The sequence below is a fragment of the Micrasema longulum genome, unplaced genomic scaffold, assembly GCF_059751315.1.
Source record: "Micrasema longulum isolate JH-2025_06_02 unplaced genomic scaffold, ASM5975131v1 h1tg001197l, whole genome shotgun sequence".
NCBI lineage: Eukaryota > Metazoa > Arthropoda > Insecta > Trichoptera > Brachycentridae > Micrasema > Micrasema longulum.
This window is the reverse complement of record NW_028278384.1, coordinates 32,391-44,641: the sequence shown is the minus strand read 5'-3', so window position 1 is coordinate 44,641 and position 12,251 is coordinate 32,391. Positions and strand designations below refer to the sequence as shown.

The window sequence follows — 12,251 nt, the reverse complement described above, 5'->3', positions numbered from 1 at the left end:
TGCTTTATTGGATTTTATTTACGTTTTTATAAGATTAATTTCAGTTCAAATTATGTTTAATACATTTTTTATCAATTTTAACGCCCTTTTAAAACATGGCACATAATAGGGAATGTGCAGCCTACCCAGAATTTGGTTTCAATGACTGATTTATAATAAATGATTTTTGGTTACGCCGAATATCACAGTTAAAATTCTATTTGAATTCGTTTTATATCATTAAATTGCAATTTTAATTAGTATGAATTCAAAAAATTCATAAACGCGCTGTGATTGGCTGTTCACTTTGTGACGTCACAGGCCGCGATAGTGACAAGTAACAACTAGACGTACCGTAATAATCTGTGGGTGGCTTTGCGTGCGGTTTGTTTATGTGTTGTTTCCTGTGAACAATTTAGTGGAACTGTTATATTTAACTATAAAAAGGTTAAGAAAGATATATAATATCTATTTATTATGTCGGAAATCGGTTTTGTGAAAGCACAGTCGGATAATTTACCAAAAATAGATGCTTTCATGATGGCTGCATTTTTTCAAACACGGACTTTATAAGTGCCGAAATGAAAGGAATAAAAGCTTCAAGGTATGTTTATTAAGTAAAATAGTATTATATGTGGTATTGATAGTATTAGTTTTCATCAGTTGTCCCAACTACGGGTTTTTTCTGCTTTAAATCTTGAATTTCACTCTTTGCTTTTCATACTTAACCTTAAATATGAGTTGTCATTATTATGACGAAGGAACGTATTGTTTACCTAGGTACTCATAAATATTATTTATATGCCGAGTTGATTCAGTAGGTTGTTTTAGGGATGTCAGTATCCATATTGTCATGATAATTTTAGTAATCGTACCTTAAGTGCATTTTTAACATAAATGTTTATGTTCATTGATGATATGAATAAAAACACTCCCCAATACCACCGTAGTTATACTAAAGTACTTGACGATTTTTTCAGGTCATGCAGAGCAAATTATGGAGATAGTGCCATTGGATATGTCCAAGTAAAACGAGTGGGCGATATTTGTATAGTGAAGGCTCGTGTAACTCCTGAACATCGGGTGCGCTTCAAAGCATATTCGGTTGTTTTAACGTGCAATGAAACAGAGCAAGTTATAGAGTCATGCAAGTGTGAAGATTGTCCAGCGTCAGAAGGTTTGTAATATATATTCATACTGTTGGGCTTTTAAGCATATATATCTTAAGTCTCAACGATGAGCTGGTTATAATATAAAATACCCTTTTTATTTCATACTTACTTTGTACATCATAATAAATTTAATAAATCTATTTCATTTGTTGATTAATGGCTTATGAGGATATTGCCATTAATATTTTATATATATTTGGCTCACCTCTCATAATGTTTGACAGAGTCAGCATGTCTTATTCATTGCCTCCTTATTTATACTTCATTGTTGTCATTTTAGGTGGTTGCAAACATGCCATTAGTATGTTGTCATGGCTACATCGAAGAAGCGAAGATCCCCCGAAGACTTCTATAGAGTGCTACTGGAAGCGCTCAAAAATGTCTGCCATCGGGACATCCTTGAAGTTCATCAAAGCAAAGGATTTAGGAAAGGCAAGGACCAGTTTGCCGGAAAGTGATGGATCCTTTTTAAAATGTGTAGTTGAAAGAAGCATCGAGTTGGATCGAAGAGATGTCCAACTAGTTAAGTACTACGTTGAACCGACAGAATTGGAAAATTTATCCATTCATAGCATGGCATGCACGTTCTTCTCGGAGAATATTGGGTCAACATCAAAAGATTTTTTTAATTATTGCCAAAGCAGGATGGGTGCTGCTTTATGTAATAAAGCAGCGAAAGAAACTCTCGGGCAAGCAGACTGTCCCTTATGGCACAACTTAAGGTATGGCCGCATAACGGCATCTAAGGCCTACGAAGCGTCAAATTGTCAGACATTGGAAGGCTCTCTCGTAGAAAGTATTCTTGGTGCTAAAGTGCCTGACAATATTTTTTTACAGCGAGGTAGACTTCTAGAAGATGATGTTTTGCGAGAAGTAGAAAAAATACTCAAGACCACGTTAAAAAAGTGTGGCCTTATTCTTTGTGGCGATCATCCATATTTAGGAGCCTCACCCGACGCATTGGGAGATGATTTTATCATAGAAATAAAATGTCCAAATAGCGATACTACATTTAAAACTTATTTTACAGCGGACAACAAGCCAAGTCAGAAATATATGGCTCAAATTCAAATGCAAATGCACTTTTCAAAAAAAAAGAAAGGAATTTATTGTGTTGCCAAGCCGGATTTTGAGAAAACCAAAGAAATCAGTATTACATATGTAGACTATGACCAAATTAGTTGTGAACAGTTGATGGAAAAGTGTGAAATGTTTTGGTCTGAAGCTATTTTTAAAAAAATAAGATTTTAAGTGTGTATTAAAAGATTTCTTTCATACATCACTAAATGCAGCCCGAGCGATCACTTTTGAATGTATTTGAATAAAAAATATAGTTGCTTAACATTTTATTGTTTAAATAAAATTTGTCTAGGGAGATGAGGTAGATATGTACTTTAACGTGATTAAATAATAATAAAAAACATTTTAATATATAATGCTTCCATATTTTTATTTGACAAAACCTTTTTAACATTTTATACAGGTAAATTGCAAAGAGAGTAATTTATATATTATTATTAAAAACAAAGAAAATACACCGTGAACATTGCTGAAGGTAATCATAACACAAATTAATATTTATTCAATAATGGTCACTTTTATTTAAGAAAAGAAAACGTGAACATCAACCGAAGGTAATCAAATCATTACACACATTTTTGAAAGAAAAGTCATTTATATTTAAGAAAGAGAACACATCAACATTGCCAAAGGTAACATTACACAGATTGAAATTAATTGAGAAAGGGAAATATATGAACATTACCAAAGATATTCATTACACACATAAAAAAATTTGAGAGAAAGGTAATTTTTATTTAAGAAAGGGAACACATCAACATTACCGAAGGTAACATTAAACGTATTAAAATTCATTGAGAAAGGGAAATATATGAACATTACCGAAGGTAATCACATTACACATATAAAAAAATTTGTACAGAAAAGTAATTTATATTCAAGAAAGGGAACACATCAACATTACCAAAGGTAACATAACACACATCAAAATTTACTAAAGAAAAGGAAAGATGAACATTACCGAAGGTAAGCAGCACACAAAATAAAATTTAAGAAAAGAAAACACACAAGCATTACAAGATTACCATGTACAAAAACAGTATTTATATTTTTATTAGAAGGCCTTGCAGATTGATAATGCCGCATGCTATTATAACCAAATAATCGGCTATTGCCATATGATGATGGTCTAATGTTGAGCCCATTCTCAGCATGTGAAACTCTCTAACTCTGCTTATAACGCGCTCCACATGAATGCGCAAGGCAGCTATTCGTTTTGATTGCTGAACCTCTTTACGACTGCTTTTCGTATTGGCAAATACACTTGGCGGACGGATCAATGAGCATCCCTCCATCTCTAGTAAATGGGAAATATTTTTAAAACCTCGGTCAGCCATAACAGCCATTCCGGGTTTCAAAAGGTCCAAGTATCCACAGTTTTCGATAATGATGCAGTCTGATGCCCTCCCTCCATAGCCGCATGAAATGTAATTTATCAGACCATCTGGCGTGCACGAAATCAAATATTTTAGAGTATTACACCCTTTATACTCTGACCAGGTTAATGCCTGGTGGATAGGGTTTGAAGGTTTTTCGATCTGTAGCTCCAAACAGTCTATGATCGGTTGCACGTTTGCATACCTCGCTCTGAAAGATATCGGAAGATGACGTCTTATTTTATCAGAACTTGGCCAAATAATAAGATCTTGACAGATAGCTGCAAGAAGGACAACTGTTTTAGAGAATATCCTACTTACCGTCGAATGGGAAATTCCAAAGTTGAGACCAAGGACAGTGTTGGAATCATCCAAGCGGATTTTTTTTAATGTCACGAGTACATCCAATGTACTTGCGGGTATCTTTGATACAATCAGCGAAATTACATGATACATATCATGTGGAATTCCTAAAAATATCCTTGGCTCTTTCTCTATGAGGAGGAAAAATGAGTTCCTCATTGTCATATTCAATTCAGACTCATCCACTTCTGTCCCATCATAGGCACTACTGTCTTCTAGAGAGGGGACAAAATCTGAATCCGAGTCAGTTGACTCAACCCATTCATTTGGCTCGGGATTTTTCTTGACGCAAATGCGTTCAGTCGAAGTGGGTGACATTGATTTCATCGGAGAACAAGCAGTACTCGTCTTTCCCAAAATTACTGTTGATGTACCCTTGCTTCTCACATTACAAGTTTTATTGACTTGTACAGCCTTGTCAAGATATTCTGGAGGTTCACACAGCGTCATTATTCCTGGCCCGGCAATCGGAGGGGGGTCTTGGCCTCCGTCAACATTGGGTTCACACAAAGCTGGGACTTTTATTGGAGTGAGTAACTCGTTCAATAATTTTATCCTGGCCCTTTCTTTTTTCACCTGTCTTCTTTGCAGCAGGTAATTTGTTCTTCTGGCAGTCAAATTTGCTTGGGACAACATTTTTCTTCATCTGCATCTGCTGCATCCCATCATTTTGAAAAATGTATAATTTTCCATATCCTCTTGCAGCTGTGAAAGAAAAACATCAAACATTATTTTCATTATAAGTACTTAGTACACGATGGCACTAATTTTGTCAGACAATAAGTTATAAAATGACATGTTAGGGATGTTAAAACTAAGGTTAATTTAATCACTTTCGTGTGTGTGAGTAAATATATAATAATTGGCTAGGTAAAAAATAATATAAGTACTTACATTAAAATGGTCTTCACAGCAATAACAAGTGGACTTTACTGCTAAATCTTTATTTTTCTTCGAACATCTTTTCATGGCATGACACCATTTTTTTCGTATTGCCTCGATTTTCGGCACGTTGATAAATATTTTCTCAGGAGTAGTAATAGTCGTATTTTTGCATTTAGGTACAATGCAGTACTTATAGTTGACTATTTTAGCCATGACGATGGAAAAAAACACTTCGAAAGTAAAACAATAACGTATTATTAACAGCCGGTCTTCCGACTACAACGACGGCGCGTACTCGAATGTCGAACTGTCAAACCCAATCGCGGTCAATGACGTCACAGCTCAAAAACCCGGGAAGCGGAGCGTTTGGGACAGATTTTAAAAATTCAAAATGTAAATCATAATAACGAGGTAATTATGGGCTCAAAAAAAAAAAAATTACTGTGTAAGTTTTCTAATTTTTTGCTGATTTTTTTGGAAGAAAAAAAAAATTCGTGCACATTGCCTATTACAGGAGACCGTTGACAGAAAATGAATGTGAATATTATATGAACGAAGGAAATTATGAAATGGCCGACGAATCGGATATTAGAGGCGACTCAGATTCAGAAGATAGTTTACCCAAGCATCACTCAACATTTTCCTTCATCTTGGTTTCAGATGTGACAGGGTTTAAAGAAAACCTTGTAGAATTGATCTTATTGCACCCAATAACACCAATATCTCATTTTTTCAAAATTGTGGACTGTTTTCTGCATAACTACGTTCAATTATACTTTGTCAACCCGGCGTCAATGAACCTGGGTGTGAGACACCCGGCACATTTTTAAACGCTCACTTCTAATAGAATAGAGAACGTCGCACCCCCGTCCCATTCAGTAGCTGGAGTAAAAAGGCTGACGTACCGATAGCTTGCGTTGTTTTAGTAGTGCCTGCGCGTGGGCTGAGATAGGTGGGTTCAAAGTGCGTTTGGGTGCCTCATACCTGGTTCATAGTTTGTGTAACATTTTCAAGTAACAGTACAGTTCAAGTACAGAAATATATCTCAATTTCTTTTTTTTTTTTTAAACTATATTTCGCCAAAATTTAGTTTATTTTTCAATTGAATATTCGTATATTCTTTTTGAAAAATATGTTTTTATGTAAATCTCGGTTAATTTATTTATTTTTTTAAACTTTTTTTTAAAGAATATTTACATTTATTTATATTGTTTCTTTTCACAATTTATTTTATAAATGACTAATAAAAAATAAAAAACAGTAAACTGCAGTTTAATCATATGTATGTTACAATTTATCTATGTAAGAAATAAAAACATATGGTAATATTAAAAGATATATAAGGTATTTTTAATGATTGGTGTCCCAAACTACAAAACAAGTATTTCTTTAAATGAATTTAAATTTTCCATATTTATTTGAGAAGTTATTGGAAATGTGAGCTGCTTTCGAAAACTCAAGTAATGTTATTTGGGTAACATATTTCTTTATAAAATGCTCTCACGGCGTGATTATTTAAAATGTCTTAATTCTCTAAAAAAAATACCCATTCCTTCACTTACAGTATAAAATACTAAATGTAGCTTTGATCTCGTATTTTAGGATTTGACTCCAAAAAATCGATTGAAGATAAGGATACCAAAAACCATCACCAAATGCCACGCAGCTGAAAGTAGCGAATGTATACGGTAGGAACACTAAAACCGCTATGTTAAAAAAAAAACGATTCTTCTAAATTTGAATAAGAATTCTTTTATTTTATGAGTGAAAAATCAAAATTACGAACATCATTGATAACATTATATTCTCGTATTATATTAAAAAGGGCTGATTATTTGTAAAATTATCTATTTAATAGGAACCAATATAACCAAACTAGAGGATGGGTCATGGTGTCTATCACAAACTCTGAATTCAGACAAAGAAATTCCGGTTTCTGGGCCCCAAAATATTCAATATGTTACCCAAAGATTGCAAAACCATGACCCGGATTCCATCGAACAAATTTGTGAAAAATTGGTTACTAGGTTTAGGGTCGAAAGAAATAAAAAAAAATTACTCAAAATACATTCTTAATAAGTTACTATTGTAGAACTGTATTGTAAATTAACTAGTAAGTAGAAATGTTATTGTTTATTTTTGCATAAAAATGTCTGCCTTAAAACAGGTTGTACCTAGTTAGGCAGACTAGACATGATCCAGAGAAATCTTTTACCTAAGTGTGTATGTAGTAGATAAAGTAATTGTTATTTTTGTTCATAAACTATGATTATTATTTTGAATGATTAATTATATGTTCGAGATAAGGTTGAAAGAGAGTCAAGTAACATACATGCTTAAATTGAAACCTAGAGGTACATTGCGCTAAACTATGGGTCCAAGAAAAGCGGTGTCATTATTTTGCAACCGTATGCGACCGGTCATGCGGTAGGTGTAATAAGACGGCTGTCCATAAGGTGTCTAGAAATGTTAATTAAGAAAGCGGTGTCACCTGGCGGGCGTGACAGCTTATCTGTCCAAAATATGCGCTGGAAAACGATCAGTCATCTGTCATATATTTTAGTAGTCATATTGCCTGGTTTGTCAGTTTTTTTTTCAATTTTGAACAATTTCGAAGTCATGCAATCATCTCATGCACAAAAATTGGATAATTATATTATTATTAACATTTTTCTACATACTTGATATTTCAAGTGTCCCGATTTTCTCCACAAATTTTATTTTTCTCGGTCTTTGCTCTTTACACTACATAAAGCTTCATGATTTTGTTAGAAATCAATCAACATTTTGTCAGTTTCGCAGGTCAAAAGTGTTCTTAGACACACGAAAAAAAACCGTTCGAGAACTGTTCGCACCGCTACGGTGGCACGGATGTTTGACACCATGGATTTGTACAGACAACGTTTTAAAGACGTCATCCGCCGCTACGTGACAGTCGCTAGATGACAGCACCGCTCTCCTTGAAAACCATATTGTAAGTCTAAATTTTGCTATTTTGCGTTATGAATGCAGATTGACTACATATTTTTCTCTTTCTTAAGAGAACATTTACGTATCTCACTATTTTTTTGGCGAAATATACCACAAACTTCAGTATTCTTTGAAATCAACTGAGTAAAATGTCTAGAAGAACGCGGTAGTAATTATGATGGTAACAAATAAGCAAATACCAACAAAAAAAATTGGGCTTTAAAATGTCAATAAATAAAGTTACGAGCATTAATATTTTTTTCATATTTGGGGTTCGCTCTCCGGCAAAATTGCCAATTTAAACATACCAAATCGTACTTCTAAGAGTGCGAAATATGTACCTACGTACATTTGTACATATAAAAAATGTGTTTTTGCGTATTTGGACAGTTACGTTTATAATCCAAAATCAAGTGGGAGTGTAATAACTATTAACGACAATGTACACAAGCACAATTAACAAAGAATTACAATAAAAAAAGTAATGACAACTGCAAGACAGTGAAAAATTCTACACAATGGATTAAAAATACTATGACTTAGGACTTACCTAACCATATGGAAAATTATATCGGTGTCAAACCTAAAATAAACATAAATTATACTAACCAGACGAGACATAATATGATTTGACCTCACAATATGTTTATATAACCGTAACGAATTTTCAAATATAAAATAATAATAATAAAAAAAGATAAAACATTTATGTCCGCGTCCAATCTGAGATAAAAAAATTAATTTACGGGCAATTGTGATGAGCGTTGATGCTAAACATTACTACAAGGCTTGTTTATATTTATTGTGTATAATCAAGGAGGTTCCACTTTATTAGGTTAATTTGACGTGCCATCACAATAAACAAAATGACGCGGTTACATAAAACAAAATGGATTCTCAAGTCGCTGATTGGTGCCATTACTTCATACGGTCCCGGTCTAGTTCCCGAATATGTGAGGCGGAAGGGCGCAGGGTGGGTTAGGGGAGGATTATTTCAACCCTCGTCGTTAGATGTCTATTCACTTTGGCGGGGAACCAAATCGCAGTTTGGCACTTTTCACAGATTAGAGCATTTTTCAAATAGATTTTTTAATTCTGCCATCAAATCGTTTGAACGAAAACCATATTAAAATATTTATCGTATAATAGTATTAAAGGATGATGGTGTGAAAATGTGGGTATTTAAAATGTTTCGTGGTATTATTGTGGATTGCGAATTAGAGATTCGAGGTTCGAACTCCGCTCTAACATAACTGAACTCATATATTAGACCTACTAAGAATTACTTAATCTATGTCCTCTATTTACCCACAATATTTCTCCAGGCTTCTCTGCGGCCAACTCTCGTGTGCCCTTCCAAGCCAAATCCACGTCCCGCAGTTAAGACGGGAACTGCCGACTAATTGCCAGTCATAGATGTCCAGGATCGCGAGAACCTGATGCCTTAAGTAGGCAAGCCTGGTTAAGGCTCGCGAGAGGCATCCGTAATACGGTTGCGACTTAGGGATACCAGTAATGAAAAAATAAACTCGCCGCTTTTTAATTTCGGTATGTGAGTGAATACAATTTAAATTTCGCGTATTTTAATAATCAATCAGTCTGAAAGGGATATTATTGGAATTATAACAACATATAATAACTAGATTTTTTTTTCTATGAGTTATGAGGTCTGCTAAACAGCAGTAAATATTGCATCAGTGCCTAAATATAATACATACATTAATATTGTTCATTTTAATCAAATTTTTCTACTGAAATTTGTATTACTGCGAAAATCGCATTACTGAAATTTTATCAACTACCTTTGGTTTAAAATCTTCTCCTTATATTGCTTTTTCAAATTTTAAATATTACTTGCTATACCTGTTATCCCTTCTTTTTCTCTGCTGCATTGACATGTTTTTATACTTTTAAACTACTTTTAATTACTTATATTGTATATGTAAATGAAATCAATATATTGCTGCTCTTACTATGTGTCATTAATTTTGAAGATGTTTGTTAAATTGACATAAATTTATTTTCTTATTTAAAGATTCTTTAAAGAATCTTCTCATCGTTTCTTTGAATCCCTTAAAATATGTATGTTTTTATTTATGTTTTTCCTTTTTAAAAAAAAACGTTTTTATTTTATTTTATTTTTACACCTAAGCATGTTTTTCATTCTTTATTTTAATTCTTAACTTTTAATTACTTTTCCAATTTTTTTTCATTTTTTAAGTTTAATTTTAATTTTTAAACAAAAATTTTTTATGTGCATTTTACTTCTCTTTTTTGTACTTTATGTATAACCTTACATATCATTATTTTATAATATGGAAACTTTACTGGTCCATTAGAGTTAAATCTAACTGTGTAAAATATAAAACAATGTAACTGTACTGTTTGTTTCCTAAATAAAAGAAAATAAAAAATAAAATAAAAAAATAATATATTCCAAAATTTTATATCGACGTCTTTGCATTCACATGTTTTTTTCACCAAACGCTCAATGTTTCACTATCCTTTGTGGATTTAAGAACCGTAAAAGAACTCGTTTATTGCAAAGTCTATTTCTGTAACACATTTTAAAAAACAATCTTCCGCTAGACTCGGTTGTTACTTGAAAGGGAGATTTAATATATGAAAATAAGGGTAGATATTTTTATTTATTTATTCAGAATTTATTTATTTACATTTATTATAAAATAAATAAATTCTGAACAAGTTTTGACTCCATAAGGCTAAAACTCTTGAGTTTAGTCAAATAATAACAAGAACATAATTAAAAAATAACACAGCGCACCAAAACAGAAATAACTAATTAACTTATAATTAGAAATCAAACACTGATTTGAGTCTACTGAACACTTTATTTTATTTTTACAAATATAAACATATAAAAATAAAAACTTCGTGACAATTGTTTCGCCTTATTAGGGCATTTTTTTGAAAATAAAGTGTTCAGTAGACTCAAATCAGTGTTTGATTTCTAATTATAAGTTTAAATATGGAGTTCTACAAAATAAACACCAAATCAATCAATAACTAATTAACGTTTGATTTACATAAAACGATAAATAAAAATAATTGAAAAACCATCAAAGACTTTCCAACTCAAATCCTTTTCCCCCTAATAAAAATCCAGCCCTGAAACCTCTATCTCGAAAATTAATTTAGTCCTTGAGAGCTTAATACGCTCATCTAAAATATTAAATACTTTAGAAGAAAAAAAAAGGCGCCCCTGAGTAAAAATCGTCCAGGTTTTAGGAATTATGTAATTTATTATTCCGGGAAAACCTTATACGAATATTTTGCTGAGATTTATCCTTATTGTTCAACCAGAAGTGTGACACTGCTTCTTTTAGGTAAAGTTGTCTCACATCTAACAACTTTGTTCACTAGATAAACTGTTCTAACGGATATGATGGAAGACACCGAAATATGATCCTTAGCAATAATTCCTGTGAAATTATAAGAGGCATTATGATAAATGGCGCATAATCCCAGCAGTCTATTAAAACAGAGAAGAGTACTCTCTTCTGAGAGTGCCAATTTCCAGAATGTCTTTAAAAGAGCAGAATAGAGGACACGGCTTTCTAAACGTATAAGCCATTGACTGGACCTCAAATTTGAAAAAATGGTAGACACTTGAACGATTTAAAAAAAAAAAAAACAACGATTTCACGAGTGTTCGAGTGACATGTATTTTAATATTCCGATAGTGTGAAAAGGATGTCTTTAAACTTTTATAAAACCTTCTACAATCGAGCACTTAAGATTTACATACAAATTCTCATTATTATGCACCGGAAGCACTCTTGCCATAAAAGCTAATTATAAAAACCGGATAGAAAAGGGGGTGCTTTCAATAATTTTGCAAAACATTTTCAAACTCATGATGTATACTTAGCTTGTGCGAACCTCAGCTAGGCAAAGGTTTTGATAAAATATTTTATAATTTAATTTAATTTATTAGGGTAGTTAGGATTTATGCTTATATAAATTAAGCTTTTTTTGTTCGAAAAAGGTCTCGGGTTCGATTCCTGATATGATTGCTAAAAAAAAATTATTTAAAAAAAACGTTAAGTGCATATCACAAATCGCTGCGTTGCCACTTGTAAAAAAATAAAACTTTTATACATACTAATTTGGAATCATAGGATGAAGAAGATGCTATAAATCCAATTTACATTTCACATAAAAACAGTAATAAGATTATAACTAAAAAAAAAATGGACCTGTCTAATTTAAAATTAAAAAAGTTTTGTGTTAACACAGGAGAGAAAACGTTAAAAAAAATCAATAATACAACATTTTAATTCGGAAAATATCCATATTTTATATATTTTATATATTTTACATATTATGGGTTCGCAAAATAAAATGATTATTTTATGATATGATCTAATGAGCTCACATAAGCATATTTTTAAGGGTGTTTAAA

General features: G+C 32.4%; 2 protein-coding genes across 2 annotated transcripts; one reads left to right on the top strand and one right to left on the bottom strand.

Annotated features, from left to right (window-relative positions):
• Positions 1-328: 328 nt before the first annotated feature.
• Positions 329-2,587, top strand: LOC148276554 (uncharacterized). The gene is given in 4 exon segments (XM_088234097.1): positions 329-532; positions 535-583; positions 960-1,156; positions 1,432-2,587. Coding segments are annotated over 4 exon segments (1,293 nt in total). The 5' UTR covers positions 329-456; the 3' UTR covers positions 2,403-2,587.
• LOC148276553 (uncharacterized) lies at positions 2,575-4,606 on the bottom strand. The gene has a single exon (XM_088234096.1). The coding sequence runs from the start codon at positions 4,604-4,606 to the stop codon at positions 3,275-3,277; it is 1,332 nt and encodes a 443-aa protein (XP_088090222.1). The 3' UTR covers positions 2,575-3,274.
• Positions 4,607-12,251: the final 7,645 nt, after the last annotated feature.

Coding starts and splice junctions, on each gene's coding strand:
- LOC148276553 (XM_088234096.1), bottom strand. CDS start 4,606: ATGTTGTCCCAAGCAAATTTGACTGCCAGAAGAACAAATTACCTGCTG.